Source organism: Notechis scutatus, chromosome 2 (genome assembly GCF_049901735.1).
Source record: "Notechis scutatus isolate UNSWTSFEM ecotype Mainland chromosome 2, rNotScu1.2, whole genome shotgun sequence".
NCBI lineage: Eukaryota > Metazoa > Chordata > Lepidosauria > Squamata > Elapidae > Notechis > Notechis scutatus.
This window is the reverse complement of record NC_142010.1, coordinates 116,020,500-116,045,602: the sequence shown is the minus strand read 5'-3', so window position 1 is coordinate 116,045,602 and position 25,103 is coordinate 116,020,500. Positions and strand designations below refer to the sequence as shown.

Sequence of the window (25,103 nt, the reverse complement as noted above, 5' to 3'; positions counted from 1 at the left end):
AGAAAGATAAAAGTATGCAGATGCGGGACATTCTCTGCTGCTGCCCCCTAGTGGCTATCCACACTTTTGCATCTCACATTTGATATTTTTAGCCAATTGCATCAGAGGTAGTATTCGGCAGGTTCTGACCAGAGAACCCGTAGCGGAAATTTAGAGTAGTTTGGAGAACCGGCAAATATCACCTCTGATTGGCCCTGCCCCCATCTATTCTCTGCCTCCCGAGTCCCAGCTGGTCGGCTGGGTCTTCTTTTGTTGCCCTGCACAGGAGAACGGAGCTGGGAAGCAGGTTAGTGGGGTGGGGAAGGAATGGGATTTTGCAGCAACTTCCTCTGCCGTGCCCACCAAGCCATGTCCATCAAGCCACGCCCACAGAACCGGTAGTAAATTTTTTTGAATCCCACCACTGAATTGCATCCAGCAGTTCAATAATTCCCTTAGAACATCCAGCTGCCATTTGTTTTAATAAATGTTCTGTGGTAGGCATGAAATCATTTTTTAGAGACACATCATTCTACAACTGACTAAGCAACTGCTTTAAGAAAGATGGTAAAAGTCACTTAATTCCTCATACACAGTGGCATGATGTAATGTAACATATCTCTCCCTCCTCTTCCCCTCCCTTTCCTTCTCAACAGAAGGCAGACCATTTTAATAATTTCACAGGGCTGTTTTGAAAATAACCTTCAGACATACTGTTTATTCCAGGGTCACTCACTGAGCTTCAAAGCTGACCATAGATTGAACTTGGCTTCTTTCATTCCTAATTCCAACACTCCAACCCTTATACACCATTGGCTCTTAGTTTCTTGTTTACTTGCATAAAAAGCTTAGCATTGAACCTGAGAGACCTCAGACTTTTGCTACAAAGTCTGTTTCCATATAACAGGGGTCCCCAAACTTGGCAACTTTAAGACTTGTGGACTTCAACAAGTCCACAAGTCTTAAAGTTGCCAAGTTTGGAGACCTCTGCCATATAGGATCTATATGCTCCCGAGAACCTTCTTTAGTGGGTTTTCTTTCACTTCCATCTCTCAGGCGAAAGTTTCTGTCTGATCTGCAGAGCAGGAGGGGTTAATGGTTTTTTAAAGCTTGAGGGATCAGCACAGGAACAGGGCGTTACTGGTTATCTCCGTTGCAGGCAGAAAGGCAGTGACGCCTATTCCGTCCGAAGCGAGAGCCACCCACTAGCTGGAACAAGATTTGACTCATTCCAGGAAGCAACAGACAGGCAGCAATCCAGTTGCAGGTATCAACCCCGTCGAGTTGCCGGGCCGCACCTATCTTGGATCGAACAACAGCCGTGGTCTGTACTCTGTCTCTGCTGCTGGCAGCATGGTGCTCAGGATGGAGACCGGTGAGCACATGTGGTGGGGTATTCCCAGCTCATCTGGGTGGCTGAGCCAAATGATTTCGTTTGAGGGACCTTGTCCTAGGGTCAGTTTGACTGAATATATTAAGGAAATCTTTATCTATCTCTTCAATTTAGGAGTCTATGGGATAATGTTTTTTCCAAAAATGACCCGGTATGTTTCTGTAGTCAAAACTTCTGCCAGGTCTCAGCTCCAGTAGAGTAGAAGTATACCTTGGGTTCCTGCTCATGAGTTATTTGTCTGAAGTTGGACAGTTCTACAAGGGTATATAGGGCAGCATTGGGTGTGAAGTCTGTATAAAAAACAGTAGTGCATACCCTTGTTCTTGTGAACATTGCTGGGCTCTAAAGATTTGAGGGGTTCTTGTGAAAATAGAAGCACCCCATTTTTTTTCTTTTTCCGTAGGAGGAGTTAGGACTTTCTATACTTCAAAAAGGAGACTTTCTGTTGGCAGCTCTGGAGCATGCGGCACACAAGGCATGCCACAGCATGTCTTGGATACCAGAGCTCTCCTGCCTGTTCCACCTTGGCCTTTGGGCACTAAGGAGGCTGTGGGAGGGGAGAGCATATGGATTTGGTGAAACCAAATTTGGGGCAGGTTTCTCTTTTCTTTAGATGCACATTGAATGATGTAATTTTCACTGAGTGCACAAGTATCCAGATGAACTGGTCGTTGAGGGACAGGTTGTAAAGGAGCAAATGCAGTAGTCATTGTTTTGTTGGCAGAGAGGGAAAACATGGGAGGCCACTTGATTTGTCAACAAATACATTTTCAGTAGATCATTTAAAATATTGTCACAGTACTTCAAGGGCTATTAAAAGGCTAATTCTAAGTGCAAATCAAGTATGAAAATTAGGTATTTAAAAATTCTAACAACTTACAAAGGTCAAACATTTCTGGTTTTGTGTGTGTGTGCATGTGTTAAACAGCAAGCCCAAAGCAATCACAGTCAATGTATCCATCAAGGGAATCTTGCTTTTTTAATTCCCTTCCCTGCACACTTGAGCTAGTAAATGTCTCCCACTCCTTGGCAAGCTGTAAAATATGATTATTTTATGTTCACAATAGGAAAAAAAAAGCCCTCACTTATTGTGCTCCCTTTGAACATAAAGGCTGTTTATCAATCTAGCATTTTAAATGTGTAGCCCATCTAATTTACTGGCTAACTTTTAAATTACTAAACAATTTCCTGAGGGTTAGCAGAATTAGTCCTCTGCAACCAACACTACTGCACATGTATGCCAGCAGTTTAGAGGAACAGAGCCACTTAATGATGCAGATTGTAGTTCTTTGAAAATTTAAGTTGTTTTCCAAAGATGCCGATCAAGTTATTAGCAGACCATTTTGTTGAATAGCAGGATTTTTTTTTCCTGCAACACCTGACAGTATTCATGTTAGTTGGAAGTGGGCTGGGACTTAGCAGAAGACTTTCTTGACTTGTAGAAGTGCAGTTCCAGCAAGGTCTGAGGAACTTCTCTGCAAGGTTGGGAGAAAAGATGCTGCTGGTTCTTATAATTGGGAATGGGCTGGATCTCTTGATTTGATGGGTCTCTTTTTTGTCAAGGGCCTCAAAATGGTGACTTGGTGGGGTTCTGTGCATTATAAAATTAAGAAGCACAGGTGTTTTACTATCCATGCCGAGCCTATAAGTGTGTTTTCAAGTAGCTGAATTAAGAACACAGCTTTAGTTCATTTATAACAATTGACTCTTGGTTTTTCCCCAGTCTTTATTGGAACAGTCTAATGCAGGGTGTCAACCTTGGCAACTTTAAGACTTGGGGACTTCAACTCCCAGAATTCTGGGAGTTGAAGTCCACAAGTCTTAAAGTTGCCAAGGTTGGACACCCCTGGTCTAATGCATGTATTTAAGGAAACCCTCATGTAGTTGTAATGTTAAAGACAAATTCTAACATTACATTACATGTAACAGTGAAAATGAACATGAATCCTGTAATTTATTCCTAGGCTACGTTTCAAGGCAGACGCTCTGTTCAGATGACTAGAAAATTATTTACTAATTTTGAGAGTGTAAAATCTTCTTTTAAATGTTTTTTCTCATTCCAAAATAAACCCATAAGATTGTCCTTTCGACATTCCTTAACATTTTCTATTTTTCTTAATTCTTTGTATGTGAGCGTGTTATTGTTGGATTCTTTAATTTTTTCAGGAAGGTACAGGAAAGTTTTTCATTTCTTTCTGTTGTGTGGAATTAGAAATTCTAGTTTCCTAAGTCTGGCACTTTATGCCAATTTCTATTCTGTTTTCCCTCCGTGTAAACATTATTGAGATGGATGGACCAATGCCTTGGCTTACTGGTTCTATTGCTTCTGGCTTTAATAGACTGTTAACAAGGTCATCCCTGGTTCTAACTGAGCAATTGAGTAGTAAACTTAACTTAAGAGGTGCTATGTCTGCCTCCCCAGTTTGGAGCCCTACATCAGAGGTCCCCAAACTTGGCAACTTTAAGACTTGTGGACTTCAACTCCCAGAGAATTCTCTGGGAGTTGAAGTCCACAAGCCTTAAAGTTGCCAAGTTTGGGGACCCCTGGCCCACATAATGGTGAACTCTAACACAACTCAACCTTCAAAGAAGCCAAGCTGCCTTGTAGCCATGGGCTAACCCCATTGCTCTTATTGCAAAGCTATCAGTGTTCCACAGCCTTGACTTTGTGGTTTCCTTCCCATCCTGAACAGCAATTCACTCTGAACAGCTCACATTCCCCCCCACACCCATTAGCACTGACCTCAGCATCTTTTTGCGAAGCTATTAAAACAGCTTTTCTGCAGCTCTTTGTGAATTGTAATGTACATATGATGGGGGCCTGTGGTTATTATATGGTATTTTCTGTTTTATATAATTAATTAGTTTGATCATCTGATTTTAACAGTATTGGGCTTTTTAAAGCATTTGTCTTTGGTGGACTATTGTGAATAGCAGAATTCAATGTATAGATAAATAAGCAACCAAGCTTTTGGGGGAAATTGTGTAGTTTTAAACAGTGAAACTTTTTTCTTGTATAAAAAAAAATCACTTAGCCATAAATTGAACTGTTTAATTGGCAGAGGAGTAGGATCCAAAAGGTAGTTTAGTTCAGTTTCTGTCAAACTAGGTGTCAACCTTGGCATCTTTAAGACTTGTGGACTTCAACCCCAGAATTCCTCAGCCAGCTGCTGGCTGAGGAATTCTGGGAGTTGAAGTCCACAAGTCTTAAAGTTGCCAAGGTTGGACACCCCTGGTCTAAATAAAGAGCTACTTCTCCACTGCATTGTGCCAGCTTTAGTACATCCTAAACTTGCAAACGAAATGACCAGGACATGATTTATTGTACCAAGTCATTTCTCAATAGCCACATACATTTTTCACCTTGCTATCTGCTAATGATGGCAGGGGTTTTGTTCTTTTTCTGCCTGTATGAACAGTGCTGGGTTTTTCTCACTAAAGCTTGGATTCTCTCTTTACTGCTTGTGTTCACCGTGCATGGCACATCTTGGTTGCTATTTCTCTTTGAACTTAAATTCTATAAGGTACGTGCTGTGCCCAAGCACTCTAGAACTTGACATAATTAGGAACAATCTATGGTTTAAGATTGTACAGGCTGCTCCCCTTGAGTTGCCATTAGCATTAACTTTACTTCCTCTGTATTGAAATCTCCATCTCCATAACCTGATGCTTAAGGTTTTTCCAGAGATATATTGGGACGTGTTCTATGGCAGGGGTGTCAAACTCGATTTCATTGAGCACCGCATTAGAGGGGCCGAGTGGGCATGTCTAGCTCAATGTCCTGCAGCCCCCCGCCAGAGAAAACGTTTTCACTGGCAGAGGCACCGTGGGCTGGTCCTTTAGACCACACCTAGAGTACTGGATACAGTTTTGGTCACCACATTATAAAAAAGATGTTATCATCTTTAGACTCCAGAAAAAGTGCAGAGAAGAGCAACCAGGATAATTAGGGGACCAAAACATATGAAGAACGGTTACAGGAATTGGGCTTGGCTAGTCTAGTAAAGAAAAGGACCAGGGGAGACATGATAGCGGTCTTCCAATATTTGAGGGGCTGCCACAGGGAGGAAGGGGGTCAAGCTGTTTTCTAAAGTGCCTGTAGGCCAGTCAAGGAATAATGGATGGAAACTGAAAAAGGAGAGATTTAACCTGGAAATAAGGAGAAACTTTCTGACAGTGAGAACAATTAACCAATGGAACAGCTTGCCCTCAGAAGTTGAGGTGTGGGAGCACCATCACTTGAGACTTTTAAGAAGAGATTAGACTGCCATTTGTCATAAATGGTGTAGGGTCTCCCCACTTGGTCCCTTCCAACTCTGATTATCTGATATTGTTATCTGTTACTTTACTGTTTCCATGGTGGCCCCATGGGCTAGTTCTAAATACCCCACAGGCCAGATTCAGCCCGCAGGCCTTGAGTTTTACACCCCTGTTCTATGGAATCAAGGCTCTATTTTTTTGTTCAGTGCATTTGCCCTGAAACAACAGGCACAGTAGAAATCATACTCCAGCAAAAAAAAAAAAAAAGATTAGTAAAGGGGCCTCTGCTCTGGTCACAAAGAATGTTGAAATCCTGGGCAAAAAAGCAAAAACCTGATATACCTTAATGCCAACTCTTTTTGCTATAAGAGACAATGTGAGCGTCAGCCTTGGAAGCCATAATTTACTTAGAAGCTTCCAGGCTGCCACATTTTTGTGCCTGGGAAAATGGGAGGGGGGGGAAAACTAGTGAGCCAGTGAAGCTATTATTTAAAAGAACAATTTGCATCCGTTGTCTTTAGCAAACACAGCATAACGTGAATTGGTTTGCTTAGTCTTTTTTTGTGAAGGAGGGGAAACCTCACATTTGACCATTGGAATTTCTGCTATGTAACCATCCGTAGTGCAGCTTTCTATTCAACTTAATGCCGCCCAGATGTGCAGGACTGCATTATTCCAGGAGCTCTTCTCACAACACTTCTGAAGGTCACCAGAAGAGGGAAGGCTGAATCTAGAATAGGTGAAGCAATGCAAGTACATGTTCTCTTACTTTATTATGCAAATATAGGCAGGTAGCAATATGATGAAAGATTTTTAATGCAAGGGCAGAGACAAAGGGACTTCTAATTAGGACTCACTCTGACTTCTAATTCTTGGGAATTGCCTCTCCTTGGCTGAGTGGATTCATGTCAATAGGGATCCACAGCTGTGCAAAAAAAAAAAAAAAAGCTCTTACTCGCAGTCATCATTGACAATACTATGAATCATTTCATAGTAGACATATCTGATTTTGCCAACTATTACTCAGAAGGAGTTGAGTACAGGTAGTCCTCAACTTACAACAGTTTGGTTTAGTGACCATTCAAAATTAACAACGGCACTGAAAAAAAATGGATTTATGACCATTTTTCACATTTGTGACCATTACAGCTCCCCCATGGTCATGTGATCAAAATTCAGACGTTTGGCAGCTGATTCATAGTTATGATGGTTGGAGTGTCCCGGATCATGTGATCCCCTTTTGCGACCTTCTGACAAGCAAAGTCAATGGGGAACCCAGAATCACTGAACAACTGGGTTACTAACTTAACAACTGCAGTGATTCTCTTAACAACTGTGGCGAGAAAGGTCATAAAATGGGGCTAAATTTGCTTAATAACAGTCTTGCTTAGCAATGGAAATTTTAGGCTCAATTTTGGTCATAAGTTGAGGATTACCTATATAGAAAATGTTTTCCTCCTTATGGTTCCTGTGAATGTTATAGATGCTGGGGGGAAACGCTCATAAAAGGAAAAATGTTTTCCTCTTACTTTAATGCAGGTAGTCCTCAATGTATGACCATTCAATTAATAATATTTCAAAGTTGGAAAAAAGTGCTTTATGATCTCTGCTTGTACTTGCAACTATTGCACCACCCTTGTGGCCAGATGATCACAATTCAGGTGCTTGACAGCTGGCTCACATTTATGACTGGTTGCAAGGTCCTGTAGTTCATGCGATTGTGATTTGCAACCTGTTTTGCCGGTTTCCTGCCAAAAAAGGGGGCAAAAAGTGTCCATTGGGAAAGCTGACTTTGCTTCACAACTGGCTGAAAAATTGTAAAATCAGGTCTGGTCATGTGAGGAGGACTTGACTGATGATCACACTGATTTATCGCTGAAATCCCAATCCCAACTGTAGTCATAAATTGAAAATTAGTTATAGTTCCAGCCCTGCCCCCACTTCCACCCCCAAGAATAGTTGTTTCAACAAACCCATATTTTCCCTGGCCCAACAGGCAAGTGAGTCCTAGGCTTGTGGCAGTGTGATTTGTTTAGGAGAATTTGGGGCGAGGATGCCCACATGCATTGAAATGAATCCATCTGAGCACCCCATATGACAGTGGCCCCCAACCTTTTTTGTGCCACGGCCCAGTACCAGCATCACAAAATGATCCACGGCCCGGTACCGGCATCAGCATGCATGACAAGGCAAGGCGAGCCGAGCGACCGGCCAGCCAGCTGTCCCCCACTTCTCCCCGCCACCTTCAACTCCTCCTTTGTACCTTTGTCGATGGGCTTCGGGACGGCTTCGGGACGGCCGCTCGGCTCGCCTTGCCTTGGGTCCTGAAAGAATCCTCGCGCCTTAGTTTCGTTCGAAGCCCCCCCCCTTCGATGAAACTAAGGCGCGAGGATTCCTTCAGGACCCAAACGCCGCTTTCCAACCGGAAAAGCTCACCTGGAAGCACTTTCTCATTGAAACAAGATGGCGGCGCCCAGCAAACCGGCGGCCCGGTAGAAAATGTTCCACGGACCGGTACCGGTCCGGGGCCCGGTGGTTGGGGACCCCTGCCATATGACATAGGGGACAGTATTCTTGCCTCCAGGTATAACATTGATTCCTTTGTACCTGGAATATTCTGTTACTTCAAACTGATGGCGGACAGGGCCTGCTCCTCCTTCCCTCTCTTCAACACTTTCCCTTAATCTCTATCAGTAACAGCTAATGAATAGCTGAGGCCTTGTGATGATATGGGAGTAACATATTATGAAACTGAGGATTGAGGGCTGAATGATAACAAACAACAGGGAGAGGAACCTAAATTTCCCTTTCCAGTGATGGGGTTTCTTTGGGTGAAATCTGTCAGCCATTTATCAACACTGAAAGCCAAGAGGAAAATGAAGCATTTTTTGTCTTACAATGTGCTAGAATTTGATATGTATCATGGTGTTTAGTTTACATAACACCCTCCTCCACTCTTGAATAAATGATCCTTCCTCCTCTTTCCTCTTTCTGATGCCAGTTGCATCAGGAGAATTGTGTGAGAATTGTTAATGAATAAATAATTGGCTTGTGAACAAATGTACTGGCAGAAGCTAAAGATTGTCCCACTCTCTCTAAAAAAAAAATGTATTATGTGCTTTCTCCTCCAACATTGTAAGCATGTTACCCCACCAGTGGGATGCAATTCTTTTTACTACCGGTTCTGTGGGCGTGGCTTGGTGGGCATGGCAAGGGGAAGGATACTGTAAAATCTCCAGTCAGAGGTGGTATTTGCCGGTTCTCCGAACTACTACAAATTTCCGCTACCGGTTCTCCAGAACTGGTCAGAACCTGCTGAATACCACCTCTGAACCCCATTGTAATTGATGAGTTTGATAACATAATCTGGATGTAGAACCTCCACCAAGGATGTGTTTTGAAGTCAGGCCATTGACCTAGCAAGTGTGTCACTTGGGCCTGTTTGAGGAGCTTGTTTTCGTGGCTTGTGGCCTTGCAGTTCTTAACAGCATCTCAAAATTTTCGCAAGGAAGATAACTCAGATTTAAGGAAGTTACAAGCCTTGGTTCTTGCAATGAATATTGGGTATGGGTGATGTAATGTACAAAAAAAGTTTTTTTTTTGTCCTGCCACTCTGCCTTTGTCTGCAGTTGTGATATGAGAATATTTAATATAAATATTGTGAGCTTGTGTCAAAAACAATTCTTTTGAGGGAATCCAAGTAAACAAATGTGTTCAGGAGCCCTGCTGCTGCTTCAAGCACCAAATCAATTCATAATTAGGCTGTCTACTGCACTGATATGCCTCACACACGCACACAGGAAGCTGTGTAAATCTGGAATTTACCTTCCCCATTGCTTTCTAAACTTCAATCACTGCTACTGCCTGGGTTTTTAAAACTTAATGTGTAGATGTCTTGTTGTAGAATTGTTCTTCCCTCTCATCTGTGTGGCGCAATGCCTCCTCTCAGCTTGTTTATGCCTAAGTGTGTTGTTAGGAGATGTAGACAGTATATTACTATCTGTTGGTAAGAATGCTACGAACCTGCATGCTGCTTTAAAGAATACAAGAAAGGAACCAGGATGAAATGCATAATCTATAATTTGATTTAAAGAAAACAGTGGAAAGGGGAGGCAGACATAAATAAGGAAAAGCTAATTATGGTTAAGACTTGGTTATATTTTTTTGGACTGATCAGACATGCGAATCAACTGCTTGAACCTAAAATTTCAAAATATATTTTATTTATTTATGGGTCAGTATTGACCCTTGGTGATCTCCTGGACAAGGTCCTGCAGTTTTCTTGGCAAGGTTTTTTAGAAATGATTTGCCATTGTCTCCTTCCTAGAAGTGAAGAGATTGGTTGGCTTAAGGTCACCCAGTTGGCTTTGTGCTTAAGGCAAGACTAGAACTCAGACTCCCAGTTTCTAGCTTGATGCCTTAACTATTAACCAAACTGCCTCTCAAGTAGAGGAAATATTTTGAAGGAAAGTAATAGCTACAGCTCAGATGCCACCATCTGAACATAATGGCTAAGCAATCTTGGTTGTAGGTATATTCCAGAGGTGGTATTCAGCAGGTTCTGACCAGTTCTGGAGAACCGGTAGCGGAAATTTTGAGTAGTTCGGAGAACTGGCAAATACCACCTCTGACTGGCCCTGCCCCCACCTATTCTCTGCCTCCCAAGTCCCAGCTGATTGGCTGGGTCTTCTTTTGTTGCCCTGCACAGGAGAACGGAGCTGGAAAGCAGGTTAATGGGGTGGGAAGGGAAGGGAAATTTTACAGTATCCTTTTCCGCCATGCCCACCAAGCAGCGCCCACCAAGCAATGCCACGCCTACCAAGCCACATCCACAGAATTGGTAGTAAAAAATTTTGAATCCCACTACTGGTGTAGTCATCTCTCATTTTGCCTTTCCCTTCTTTTCCTTGTGATATTCTCCTTTGTGCTAAGCATTTAAGACCCGTTGGAATGCTGGTAGCAGCAAAACCTTGAACAAGTCCTGTGAATAGTCTTTCCTTTGCACTAATATATACTAAAGGCAGTTTTCCCTCTTCATATTTTTGTTCTCTTAACCTCCCCATGAGGCACTTTATCAGACTTTCTTACAGGGTGAATGTTTCTTCTAAGTGCTTCCCTATATGGCAATGTCTAAAGTTGTTCATACCATATCCTGAAAAGCAGTGCAATACAGAATTATGGTACCCTGGTGAATCATATAAGGATTCACAAAGGAGTAATGCATGTCAGGAAGAAATGATAGATGCCACTTGATGGGCAAGTAACAAATCAGAAATGAACCTGAGATGACTCCGGTCTTAGACATTAACTGCTATAGGAAACTCTTAGCAAAGAGGAAGAGATTCCAGATCTTTGAAGGCTTTAAATAAATGCTTTGCTTAAGGATGCCCAATCTAGGTTTGCTGCTCCTTCTACTGGATTATTTGAGTTCAGAAGGTTGACACAGATGAATCTTGAGCCTTAGAACTTGCAGGCAAGAACAGGTGTGTTTAGGTCATCATATGGAGTGTGTTTAAATCAGCTTCTCCACACTACGGCTTTTCTGATGAATTGTTTTTCAACAGATTTATCATGTTGTAGGAAGGCTCTTATGTGGCAGCCAAAATGCAGGATGTCTCCAAGTTCACTGATCATTCAAATTGATAGTTGGTTCCTGTTGTTGGCTTATGACAACTACTGCTATCTTGTGGGTAGCTACCATGACAAAATTAAACCTGACAAGGATTCTTGGAAGATGCAGCTGGGATGTGTTAGCCAAGATATATTAAGGAAGCACTGATTTAAGAGTGAATGCCATCCAAGCATTTGCTGTCATCTTTCACTGTGAACAAATGAAGCAAGGGGTTTCCTGATTTATTAGACACACTGTAAAACACAAATGGTGAAGACCTGATGATGGTGGTTCTTTATTTTAAACCCCGATGTTAAGCTGTATTTGCTGTGTGGCTTAGGTAGAAGTAAAAGACTAAAAATGTATGGAAGTATTGAACCTGAATCTGCAATTAAGGAGTAGAAAAAAAAATTGGTGAGAACCTAAAGCAAGAACAGGCCATCTCTATGTAAACATACCTGATGACGTACAAGATGGAAGACAGCAGTTCCTGAATGTCCAGCATATTGTGAAGATTACTTAAGGCACATAGGAGGGGAAATCATTTTCAACAATTTCATTGAGATGTTTTTAGGTTTCCATCCTCTGTATCATACTAATTCCCTATAAAATCAATAGGTGAGCAATCACGTATAGGTTTGTCCTATTACAGTGAATTTGAATATTATGGACCTTTAGATCTAAATATCAAACAAGGCCAAATAATAAGATATATAAAACTCAGACGTAAAGGGGGTTTGAAATTTACAAAGCTTATTTAAAGAGGCTAGTGTAGAGAATATATCTCAAAATTGTTAAGGAAATAGAAACCCAAAGTAAAAATATGACTTGGATACTTATTTCTAATTACATTTTCCCATAATGAAAATCATGTGAGGAAGATACAAGTTTCTCTAGGATTTTTAATTCATAAAGCTTAAGACTACAGAAGCTAAAAACAAGAACAAATAATCACACACACAAAAATCCAGCCTAGAATAAGAATCTTTTTGGAGTGTGAAGTTCTTTACACCTGATTTGTCAGCACTACAATGTTTCATAAATCCCTGTTTTTAAATTAATTTTGATCAGGTCTAAACCACGTTTCCTGAATGAGTATAAAAAAATAATCTCTGTTGGAATTTATTTCTAAACAAAGCATAACATCTTTTTCAGCACTGAACAGGATTTCAGACTTTTTACTTTATGTAAAGAAGTCAATAAGTATATTGACAGAAGGCCTAGAACAGCCGGACCCGGAAGAGTTATACAATATTGCATTTTAATAGCTTGTTAACAGGCAAATGGCAAAAAGAAATAGGATTTAAATGTAAAGTTAGATTAAAATAAAATGAAATTTAATTTAATAAATTTAATAAAATTAAATATTTCCTGTTCAAATATTTCCTATTCAAAAAGCGTTTACATACTATTAACTGGAGTGCTGCTTTGTTTTATCCTACTTTTGCCAAAGATAAGGCTCTTCCCTCTTCATTTCCTATATTTCTCCCCAGCCCAACATGCCACAAATATTCCTTTTGATTCTTGTCCATGAAGTTTTCTTAAGAAATAGATAGATTCATGGAACATGTAGTATCACACAGTGGCGCAGTGGTTAGAATGCAGTACTGCAGGCTACTTCTGCTGACTGCCGGCTGCCTGCAATTTGGCAATTCAAATCTCACCAGGCTCAAGGTTGACTCAGCCTCCCATCCTTCCGAGGTGGATAAAATGAGGACCCAGATTGTTGGGGCAATATGCTGACTCTGTAAACCACTTAGGGCTGTAAAGCATTGAAAAGTGGTATATAAGTAAGTGCTATTGCTATCACTGAGCATGTAGGACTTAATCGGGACAATCCTGTTGTGGAAGACTGCCTTTCTTTGCTGCAAGGGACAATGGCACACAAATACTTCTCCTTTTAACTACCAGCATTTATAGCAAATACCAATAACAAATAATCACTTCAGTGTGATTCCTTTATGCCAGTTAAAAGGCAAGGAAGGAAAAGAGGAAGCTTCCCAAAATCTCTTTAAAAGTCTGTTGCAGAAGAGACAGAATACAGAGGAAGAAAATCTTTATGTTGGTCAAGAGCATACAGCCTGAAATCAAAGGTAAAAGAGGGGAAAAGATATTTCAGTTAGCTGGGGTATCTCCATGAGCATTCAGAAAATAGAGGGGAAATCAACATTTGCCAAATTGATGTGAGCTTTGAATAAAAAGAACAATCACAACTGTGGGTTTATAGCAATGTGGAAATGTTGCCAATCCATTTGGGTGAAAACAGAATTCTGAGATGTGTGTGCCTTAAACTTATTTAACAAGATGCGGCAGTGTTTACTGAATAGGGTACTATTAAGCTAAATAATGTAGCTCTGCTTTCTCTTCCTTCTAGAAAGATTTTACTGGTATTGAAGTAGTAAGCAGCAGAGAAGAGAAGCCGTTTTGGTAGAAGTGGCTTCAATTCCTGATTTAAGATTGAGAATGCTGGGGCTGCTTCTGAAAGAGAAAGGCTTGCCTTGCCAAGAGTCAAGAGCTCCACTACATTTTGTGCCGTCCTAGCTGCGGTTTAGGCAGGCAGGAGTTAATGCCTGGGCTCTGTGCAGTGGCAGGTGGGTGGTCCCAAAGCCATCAGTCTCTCTGGAAGGCAGACCGGGAAGCACTGTGGAGTAGAATGAGGGCCCAATGAGAAACAACCCCTTTGCCTTGACAAGGCTGGGCTCCCCCAACACATGGACCGCCAGTGCACTGATGCCGTGTCACAAGACTTACATCTATAGCAGACAGAAAAAAGCAAGGCAGCTGACTGGGGTAAGCGTGTGCATGGGTGTGCAAATGGGTAATTGTCTCTGCTTTAGGAAAAGCTGCAATTGCTTGGCACTCTTTCTGTGTCACAATTACATCTAGTGTGCTGGGTCTGGGTCTTAATCACGGGAGTCCCATGTGCTTGTTCTTTCTGTCATAGGCATGCTTGGTGTGACATATCTTTATGTCCAGCCATCGGCGGGCTTTGCTTTCCACCTCTGCCTACTGTCTGTAACTGTAGTTTCCCAATAGCTTATTTTTTGGCATAGAGGATATTATGCTAATGTTTTTCTTAGTGTTGGGATGGAAGAAATAGCTCCTTTGAAGGATTTAGTGTAGAGGCCAGAAGGATAATAGTCTAAGGATTTTGTAAGCTTATTTATGGGCATCTCTCTTGTCTTCTGATCTCAGATGTTCATCATTCTGTCAAATGTGCATTCAGGAACTGGATTTTCCCTGATGCAAGTAGAGTGTCCATACGTAGATGAGCCTTAGTGTTCCTTAATGTTCCCAAGTGAAAAATGATACAGTTTGTGTCTAGGATGTATTCTGGACAGATTGTACTGGTTTGGAATTACAGGGGTAGATACCTGAGTTAAAGGCTGTGACTGTTAGTTTGACCGCTATTCAGATAGAAACTTGGGTGTAAGATTTTCTAAAGAAGCAATAGTTAATAGTCTATGGCAATGTAACTTGCTGTTTGTCAAGAGTTTAAACTTCTGGGGTGACGGACATTATATCACCAAGAGCAAAAGAATTTCCTTTTTTTGGAGCAAAGGTTGAAACCAATTAAAGGTAGGCAAGATATTGGAAATTTGGACCATTTTGAATTTATCCTGTTTTGAGCATAATGTTGCTGCCATAATGATAACACTCCCCCCCCTTCTCCTCAGACGTTTTAGATTATATTGGAACTGTTTCAAACTTAAAATGGAACGTTTCATACATCCACCCATATGACTCAGTGTAGAGGACAAAATTTGAGATTAAACACTCAGTATAGCTGTTGTCACCTGTGGGAACTTGATTGCTCCATTCTTGCAGACCCAGACTGCACTTCTGTAAAAATTATTGGTTTAATACTGGCACAAAGTAAAGCAGGAAAGAACACCCATAGGATGCTTTCATTTGAACTAGGCACAGATGCATTTAATCTGTAGAAAGATGCCTTTATTATAGTCCAAGGCAATATTGAGTGATAAGGTTAACTGTCCCATAAGCAAGTGGGAAGTTGGAAGTGGGGGAAATGAATAGTTTTAGAAATGCATGAATTTACTTTATTAGCAGCTATGAAAGAGAAGAGAAAATGAGATGCTGAGAGTTTTGTGCTGCTGAAGAATTTTAGAAAAACCATTATTACTTCTTGAGAAGTACTATAATCCACTCTCTGAACCTCAACTGATTGGAAAGTTTATGTATATACTTTGCTGATCTATACAGAATTTGACTCATTTGCTGTTTCTGGGCTAGTAGAGCTGTATGCATATATGTAAGTTTAGATGTCAGTGTAGAATAGAACAGGGAAATCAGATTTCAAACTTGCTTGGGTTTGCTCTCTTGCTCCAAAAATATTTGGAGGTGGGAATTATAAGAAATACGATAGATTTTGGTTAGAATCAGGGAAAACTAAGAACTGTTCAACAATGGTGCTATATTGACTACCACCTGTCACAGTGGATCCCCTCTTTGCTGGTAGCGATTAAACAGAGTCATCTAATAGAGGTTTGTTGCGTTGGGTAGCAGACTGGATAAGATAAACTCTAAGGCAGGGTATCAAACTCAATTGTGTTGAGGGCTGCATCAGGGTTATGTTTGACCTGGGAGGGGAAGCGTGGCTAAGGTGAGTGTGGCCAGTTTGACATCACTCGTGTCAGGGGCACCTGTGGCAGCCTGAATGCTCTACCAGCAAAAGCGGGCTCCCAATCTCCATTTTCGTCTGGGACAGCCTCCTGTAACCCTCTGCCAGTGAAAACGGAGCTGGGGAGGGCCGCATGCAGCCCTCCTGAGCTCCGTTTTCACTGGCAGAGGGTTACAGGAGGCTGTCCCAGACGAAAATGGAGATTGGGAGCCTGCTTTTGCTGGCAGAGGTGCTGCAGGCCAGTCCTTTGCTGTTTCCAGGGGAGCCCCGCAGACCAGATCTAAGCACCCCACAGGCCGGATCTGGCCTGCAGGCCTTGGGTTTGACACCCCTGCTCTAAGGTCTCCTCCAAGATTATACCATCTCCTTAAAGTTCTACCTTGTCTTTTTAAGGAACCTGTTTTGAGTCATTGAGGTTGTAATGTTATGGGTCTAGGATTGCCCATTTGACCTGGAGGAGACATTTATATTACTACAAATCAGATGTGTGCACAATTATCCTGTACCATACAGTTATGCTCTTTAATAAGAGGACCACAGAAGCATTTGGCTTTACTTTTATTGGGCACAACATCATGTTTCTGTGTTTGTCTATATGTGATGCAAACCAGTTATTAACTTCAGAGTAGACCCTGAACTTTTCCCTTTCTATTGATTTGATGATCACCTCTCTAGTTTGTCAGTGGGAAACATTGATAGCCAAAAAGGACAAGATGAAGCAAGGTATAGAATCTTGTTTTCACCTTCCTCAGATAAAAGAAATATTCTTTTCACAAAAGAAAAATGTTCTCCACATTCTTGGAAAGACACTTTGCCTTTCTTCTGAGGGTTTACAAACAGGTTGAGAAACTTTATTGTAAAAAGACTGATGTAATGACCAGGAATGAGATCAAAGTTATAGGAAAGAGTGGACTTCACATAATTTCACATTTAATCTTATAAAGCTCTCAATCAATTTTGAAGATGAATGCTGTCAGTCTTATAATAGTATCTGAATTACATGAATTACTTAAGCTAAACATCAAAGCTCTATCTCTTACCCTTATGATGGAAAGAGAAGATGCTGCCTCTTTAAGACCATCCTCCTTTGTATTCTGTGGCTGCAGGAAGTTTGGCTTTAGGCTGCTATCCTCGTGTCCAACTACAAAGCAAAGAAAGAGGCACTTTCCTTGTTCGGCTTCTCTGTTCCAGCAGTCACACAATGAAGCCTTGTTGTGTCAGGAACTCTGCTCTCTGAATTGGCTTTAACTAGAGAGATTTGACTTCCCACTCCTAATTGGAAATCTGTAGTCCCATTAGGACATGGTCCCCATTGCTTTCTATATTTCCCACCCACCCACCCAATACTATGAGCATTTGCCAGGTAGACCGATAAACCAACAACGTATTTCCTGATTGTCTATACCCGCGGTTGGTCTTCCCCATCTGATATCCTAATAGGAGTTTCATCTTGACTCTTATTTCAAGCCAACTTAATGAGCCAAAATCCTGAGTCAGGGCATCTTGCATCTGTAATAAAGAGAATGTGCTTGAACTCCTCTAGTGGCATTTGCAGGCTGTCTTACAATGCGGGCTGCATATGCAAAAGTCTGTGTATGCCACTGTGCAGATGTAGGGCAAAATTCTAGAATGAACTGGCTCTTTCAGCTATCACATTCTGCCTCTTCCATATGATAGATAGGATGCTCAACTAAGTTCTTATTTTTCCTAGGAATCCCGAGGCACCATGCCTCCTCCATTTCCTGAACTCGTGCATGTTAGAAAGATAAATATCTCTTTCACATGTCCTTGCAGTAGGCATAAAGCCAGTAGATGCAAAGCTTTTCTCCACTGAGCCCTTGTGCCTAACTCTGGTATTGCTTCTAGGGTCAACCAGATTAACTATCAAAAGATTGCAGTGGGATTCTCAAACTGCTTCTGAAGATAGGGCACAGCTGTGTGCATATGATTGCTGTTCACCACCTGATGCACATCTGCACATCTTAATTCACTCTGAAAAGTTGAAGCTGTTCTAGGATTTTTCTGAATAATAGGATAGATGTTCTCTATGATTTGTAATTGGAGCAGACTTGGGTCATTTGCAATATCAACCCATTGCCAGCAACCTGGTTTGTATGAAACAGATCATGCTTCCTGGGATTAGCTTTCTAAACCTGCTGGTATAAATCTAGATTTGTGAAAAGAGAGAGTGATGCAGAAGCTAACGTTAGGCTGACATGCTTTGTAAAAGAGTTAGAACTGAGAAAAGCTCATGTACTTTGTAAAAATAGAATGCATATATCTCGGGGAGTGCTAACTTTTCTGCAACTGCCTTGTCTTAAAGGCAGAAATTTCATGCAGTGAAATTCTCCATGTTGTGAAATGGCAAAATCCATTCTGCAAAGCATTATAGAAAAACAAACATTCTCATTTGAAATCTTGAGCATGTCATTCTCCTAGGAATGTTGAATGTATCTTGATACTTCCACATTTTCAGTGAATGTTACATGGTTTTATATGTTTTTCCCTTCTTAGAAAATACAGTAATGCCTTCTAATTCTTCTCCCAGAAATTACAAATCCCAGATTTGTAGCATTTGTGCTGTGTTCAAGGTGTGCACTTAGAACTTTTGATCTAATACAGCCTTCTCTAACCTAATATGCACAATCTGATTTTGCCATTTTAGAACAGAATTCTTTATTGGCCAAGTGCGATGGACACACAAGGAATTTGTCTTAGTGCAAACACTCTCTGTATACATAAAAGAAAAGATACATTCGTCATTTTATGTTTGCAACAAAAAGAAAAACCATAGCCTAAGAGAGCTTGATTCTGCTGGCTGGTAAAACCAAATAACATTTTCCTTGCATATCAAATCTCATTAAGATTGTTCCCCATCCCAAAAGAAACATTAAAACATTTCTTCCAAAGTGCAAATATATGCTGTAGTGCTGTTAAGAATCTTTTTTGTTAAAAACAGATTATGCCCAGAAGGTAATACGATAAGGAAGCATGTTGATCAGAAAGAAATCAGATTTACAATAAATATTCTTGGCATTTTGTGTTGCAACTCCAGATCCACTTCTCATTTTCTGAAAATATTATTTTTGCTTGATCAGAAGAAGAGTCTCTCTAGTTCAGCATTTTTGCATTTAATGGGACCAGCCAGATGTGCCTTGGAAATTTATAAGCTCAAGGCTGAAAGATAAGTAAAATGGCTAGAATGTGTGCAAGGAGGCATATGCAGTACACCCCAAAGTTTAGTAGCATAATTGGTGATAGAAAGCTGTGCTGCCTATAATGTCAGGGACTTGTCATTTCTCACAGAACAGATTGGTCATTACATTGATAAAAAATGAACAGCCTTTATGGACAGAAATCTAACCTTAGGTTTTCAAGGGACACTCAGAGAGTCCCACTCAACCAAGGAATGGGGCCAGAATAAAAATTAAATGTACGTTCTTTTTATTTTAAATTACATTAATTAAATATCCATGTAAGGAAACCCCATGCACAGTATTTAGGAATCTTTTTCCCTTTAGTGGTATGCTTTGGATGGCCTCGCTGGGATCCATGGCTTTGGGAGGCTATCAGAAGCCTTTGGATGTTAGAAAATCTATATTAGAGAACAAACTAATTGTAATAATTGTGTTCTTTCACTGAACCTGAGTAAATGTTGAGTGTATGTCTTTCAAATGAGAAGTTTTGGGGGTGCCAGTGTTTAACCCAGAATTTAGCATCCTTGGCCATGGGAGAACATTTCTGTGATAGTGTGTGTATATGTACACACACACACACCTGCCCTTGGTCTAGTCTAGTGAGAAAAAATATTGAGCAATCTCCACCCTTCACTTACGCATTCTTGATAGTCTTTGTACTTTCTAGTCCTTTCTTTTCTACATCCCTTTGATACACAGGCAACTGCTGAATTCATAAAAGTCTTTACCTCACATTCTACAGTTACAGAGGGGACCTATAAGACAATCCAGACCAACTCCAAACCTAGAGCATAACTCTTTCTGTTTCACCTTGCAGTACCAAGCGACCTAACCCCTGAGGAGTGTCAAGAATTGGAGAATATCCGTCGGCGGAAGCAGGAACTGCTGGCAGACATACAGGTGTGTGTGTGGAAAGGGCAGGGGAATAGAAGTTCAATTCAGGCAGGCCATGGCTTGGGTTAAAGCCCGTGTCTCTGGAGCACCTGCCTGAAATATTTAAGAGTTGCTGACAATTACAATAACATGGAGGGTGGCAATAATTTGACTGCACATAAACAGCTTTCTGCAGAAGAGGTGAAGCAGTAGTGAAATTAATAGGTTTTGATGTGCCCTATTTTTGACATAAGGTAGCACTTTTTTTTTACATGTTCACATTCCTCTTCCAAGATGAGTTAATCCCTGTTTTGGGATACAGCTCTCTCACTCTGAATCCCTGGCACTTTTGTTCTGGCTTCTCATCCCTTATTCCCTTTGGGACTTAATTGTTTGCTGTGTTGTTACTCAGTGCTAAGATAAGCTAAATTTAAAGATGTTCAGGTTTCCTTTCCCATGCCTCTTTCTTTCCCTTGGCCCTGAGTGAAACTATAGCCCGACTCTTGGACATTGTAGATTAGAGCCGGTGGTTCTATCTTTGGATAAGTTTTCTTCTTTGAAAAATTAAAAATTGGTGGTTTCAATTTCCCAAAGGATTTTCCCTGTAGGTGGTCCTGAGAGTCTGTGCAGTTGAGGGTCTTGAGTTGTAATATTGCAGATGTGTGGGCAGCCGTGACACTCAACACTGAGGAGAGGGAGTTGCGAAATGGCCAGGAGATCCAATTGCACAGCACAGCTCCCAAGTTATCCCCATTCTGGCCTGTGAGATCTGTCAAAGAAGTGAGGAGGATGTGGAATTATCTGATTTTATTATCCCCCCTTTACTCCTGTCCCCCTTTCCTTCAGCTTTCTCTTCTTTCCTTATCAAACCAAGATAGAGCCTTTTCTTTTTTTTAATTTGCAATTTTCCCTCAAGAAATTGTCCGTTTTCAAAGGTGGCTTTATTGCATCCCCTGCCACTCATTGCATTATCCACTAGCCAGATAGATCTGCTTTTGGCTCTGGCAGGGGCCGCCTGCTCCCTGCAGCAACTTGCTCCTTGGAGCTTTGCTTGGCACAGATGCTCATCAAGACCATCAGCAATAAATAAAGCAGCAGCAGGGGCTAATCACTGCCATGTGCTGGGCACTTGCTAATGGGATTAGCCCAGTAATTGTGTTAGCCCCAGGGATTCCTCTTCTTCCTTCCGCTGAGAGGCCAGCATGCTGGTGGTTTAGTTGGCTCTCAGAGCCAAGACAGAGAGATTTGATTCATTTTGGCTACCCTAGCCTAAGCTTTGTCTGCAGAAGATGGGCAGTGAAGGAACAGTGAAGGTCCCTTGATTTTAAATGAGCCACAGGGATCAGATTGTTACAGAGGTGGTATTCAGCAGGTTCTGACCAGTTCTGGAGAACTGGTAGCAGAAATTTTGAGTAGTTTGGAGAACCGGCAAATGCCACCTCTGACTGGCCCCGACCCCATCTATTCTCTGCCTCCTGAGTCCCAGCTGATTGGCTGGGTCTTTGGTTGCCCTGCTCAGGAGAACGGAGCTGGAAAGCAGGTTAGTGGGGTGGGGAGAAAATGGAGATTTTGCAGTAACCTTCCCCCAGGAGTGGGGAGAGAATCTAGATTTTGCAGTATCCTTCTCCTGCCACGCCCACCAAGCCATGCCCACAGAACTGGTAGTAAAAATTTTTGAATCCCACCACTGGATTGTTAGATCTGTAGCTGCAACTGGGATATTGGATGCTTCTAAATCTCAATTTATTATACTCTTGACTTTTAGTGGTAGCATGAATTTAACCAAATTCATGCTACCACTGAAAGTCAAGAGTTCTTTTCTATATTCTGTAACCTTTTCTTCTCTTCACCCTGCCCCTCCATTAAACATTCCCAGAACTGAATTAGAAAGTTGAAAAAGTGAAGCTGGTATAAAAAAAGAGTTCAGCCAAGGCTGGTATAATAAAGGTTGTTCTCCATTCTGAGGTTAAAAATAAACACAACTTCCTCCCTGCTTCCAGTTGATCAAAAGCGTCACTTCATTACTTATTTCATGACTTTCCCCCTTGTTCTTCTATACAGCGTCTGAAAGATGAGATAGCAGAGGTCACAAATGAAATTGAGAATCTGGGCTCCACAGAAGAGAGGTGAGTCCTGATGGAGAAGTGGGAAGATGAAATTTGGTGGCATTTCACTATTTTTGGAATGAATATTGGAAAGAAAGAAGTAATCACTCTACCAAAATCTCTAACCTGTTGAAAATAAATCCTGATGTTAGTGGGTATTCAGGATTATTATTTAGAAATTTTAAATGGCTGCCCTATCTTATACAAGAACTTGGGGGACTAATAGCAGTCAATTAGAACAATACAATAAATCCTTCATAAATAAAACCAAAAGTGCCTTGCCTACTGAATGAAAACATTCAATTTTCTAGGAATTCAGTGTCTGATTTTTAATCCAAATAACAAACATGCCATTCTATATATGCAGCACATTAGTGTTTACATTAAAAAGCCAACATTTTTTGGAGATTTTCTCATGAAAATATTCAATGACATATTACTGAGATTTTTGCTGATTTCAATTTTCTGAGAAATGAATCTTGTTACCTAGATTCCCTAATATGTTTGAGAGTGAATGATCATCTTGTTATAGAAATTAGGAATTTTCTTGTGTTTAGATATTTTAGGTTGGGCCATAAGGCCTTTCAGGGACATTAGAGTCACAGTATCAATTATTATTTTTGTAAATTTTATTTGAGTTTTCACAAAAAGAAACATAATTAAAACATCTTTTTTGAAAGCAGCATAATCCCGGGTTACATTTCTTCGTGCAGACACAATTTCAGGTTCATGCTCATTTTTATATTCTATTCCATATCTTATTACAATTTTACATTTTCTACATAGCTTCTCCCCTCTTTTAATTTCCTCAGTTTTATTGTATTTATTTCATCTCAATTCAAATCATTATATTTATATTTTTTGTCTGTTCTGTTTCAATTGTCTATCATCTTTTCTCATTAAACAAAATTTCTCCTGTAGTTACTGATTGGAGTATGACACCTTTATATCTTTCCCCTAAAGTTATAACACTCAATATACTCAATATACCCCTCTTCACTTATATTTTATAAAACATTGACTAATTAAAGTGTTCCCATTCCTTCCTAATTCAATTTTCTCATTTATTTTATTTCATTTACTTTATTCACAAACATTTCACTAAGTTACACTAACCATTCTATCCCTCATTCTAATCATATGTTGTTTCCAGTTTTCTGAAGTTATTTCTATTTCAAATATAACAACACAATCTCATGTACCTTTACAGAGTCCCCCTTTCAGTTAAATTTTCACCCATTATCTCTATATAGTCCTGTTTCTTTATATCTTGCTCCGGACCTTTGTAACTTCTTTTCCTTTCCTTCTTCCCTCTCTTCTTCTCCCTCCCCTTTTTACCCCTTTGTCTCTCTACCTCTACTTCCCTCTTCTGTATTCCCCTTTTCTGTTATTTTCCAGTATTATACTTATTTTTTGAATTTGTCTTTTCTTTGGTTGTTTTTTTAAGTCTTAGATTCTCCATCCTCTTTCCCCCCTTTCCTTTTTCTTCCCCACATAGAGTTACTTGTTCATTAAAGATGGCTTCTTCTTTGTCCCAGTCTTCTTGTTTTGCAGTCTTTTCTTGTTGTTTCTCATAGTTCCAAATCTCCATTTCTAAAAATTGAAAAACGAAGCCAAAGGAACCCTTCCCTTCTTGTGCATCTTCTTTGTAGTTTTTAAGTTCCATTTTCAATTCATCGAAAAGTGATGCCATTGTAAAAAAATTTAAACAACCACCTGATTGATTTTAGTCATTCAAATATAATAGCCAAAAATCCAAAAGTCACCAAGTAATCCAAATACACACAAACTGTTTCTTTTTACTCTTTCTTTTTTTTCCACTTTCTCTTCCTGGGGTTACTATTTAGTTGCAAAGTTTCAGTTAAAATGTATCTTTTAGAAGTCTTATTGAAATTTTACTTTAGATTCTTTTAAAGTCCAGGCAGTCTCCTCCCTCTTCCAGATCCCGCCCTTATTCTATTTCTCTCCCTTCCTGCTTATAGAAGAAAAAGTGTTTAATGTCCAGAAATCTTTATTGTCCCTTTGGCATTTGGTTATATTTTCATCTTAATTGCCTATTGATGCCAAAGCAGATTTTCCCAATTTCTTATTCTTAATTGTCAATATAAGGAAGGGGAGAGAAGGAAAAAAAAGCCAAACCTTTCCCTTTTCACTTTCTTTCGCTGCTTCCGACTCTTCTTTGGGAACAATGTTATTTCTTGTAAAATTTAAATTCCAGGGTACCTTAGTTATTGCTTTTTCAACTTAGCCCGGTCAGCCAAAACTTTCACTTCTTATCTTCCTCCTGCACGTTCTTTTCCGGTTGAATGCTTCTTTGCCATTTCTGACCACCGCTCCTACTGCCTTCGGGAAAGGGAGTTTGACCAGCTGAGGAGGAGAGATGCGGCTCTCCTCGACCCTGCTAGCAGTCTCCCCCTTCTTCACCACCTCTACGGGGTGGCTTAGCCCCGAAACCAGCCAGCTCGGGGCGCTCCAGCGGCGAGCCCAGGCAGAAACCGCGCACGATCGCGTATTCCTGTCTGTCGCCGAAGCCCTTCAAACCGGAAGTCCACAATATCAACTATTAAACAGCATGGGATGAGAATGTGTTTAAGGTTTGAGTTAGAATGGAAGATGGAGGAAAAGATTAACTGTACTGCAGGGGTGTCAAACTTGCATCATCACGACGTCATCACATGACATATCATGACTTCTTTCCCCTTCGCTAAACCGGGCATGGGCGTGGCCAGCATGTGACACATCCATCCCGTGGGCCAGGAGTTTGACAGCCCTGCTGTATTGCAAGCAAAGACTATTATAGAAGTAGTGTCCACAGACTGGTTTGTAGCAAAGGAGACTAAGCAATCTTTTTGTGTTACCTAGGAAAAACATGCAGAGAAACAAGCAGGTGGCAATGGGCCGGAAGAAATTTAACATGGATCCTAAGAAGGTAAATGATGCTGCATCCTTGGTGTGGTATTAATAGCAACCATACGTCAGACAACATCCTGCAATATCAACAGGATTAAAGGGTGTGATCCCAATTGGCTGCTATCAGTTTGGG

General features: G+C 40.8%; 1 protein-coding gene across 3 annotated transcripts in view; it reads left to right on the top strand.

The window, feature by feature from the left end:
- Positions 1-25,103, top strand: part of CYTH1 (cytohesin 1) — a 64,519-nt gene that overhangs the window by 22,876 nt on the left and 16,540 nt on the right. The window contains exons 2-5 of one of the 3 annotated variants that reach the window (XM_087955935.1): positions 1,139-1,354; positions 19,900-19,982; positions 22,017-22,081; positions 24,923-24,989. In XM_087955935.1, coding sequence (XP_087812061.1) covers positions 1,333-1,354; positions 19,900-19,982; positions 22,017-22,081; positions 24,923-24,989 — 237 coding nt within the window. In that variant the 5' untranslated portion in view covers positions 1,139-1,332. Of the gene's footprint in view, positions 1-1,138; positions 1,355-13,888; positions 14,034-19,899; positions 19,983-22,016; positions 22,082-24,922; positions 24,990-25,103 lie in introns of those variants that run through there. The other 2 variants (XM_087955936.1, XM_026667291.2) reach the window with 2 other exon arrangements.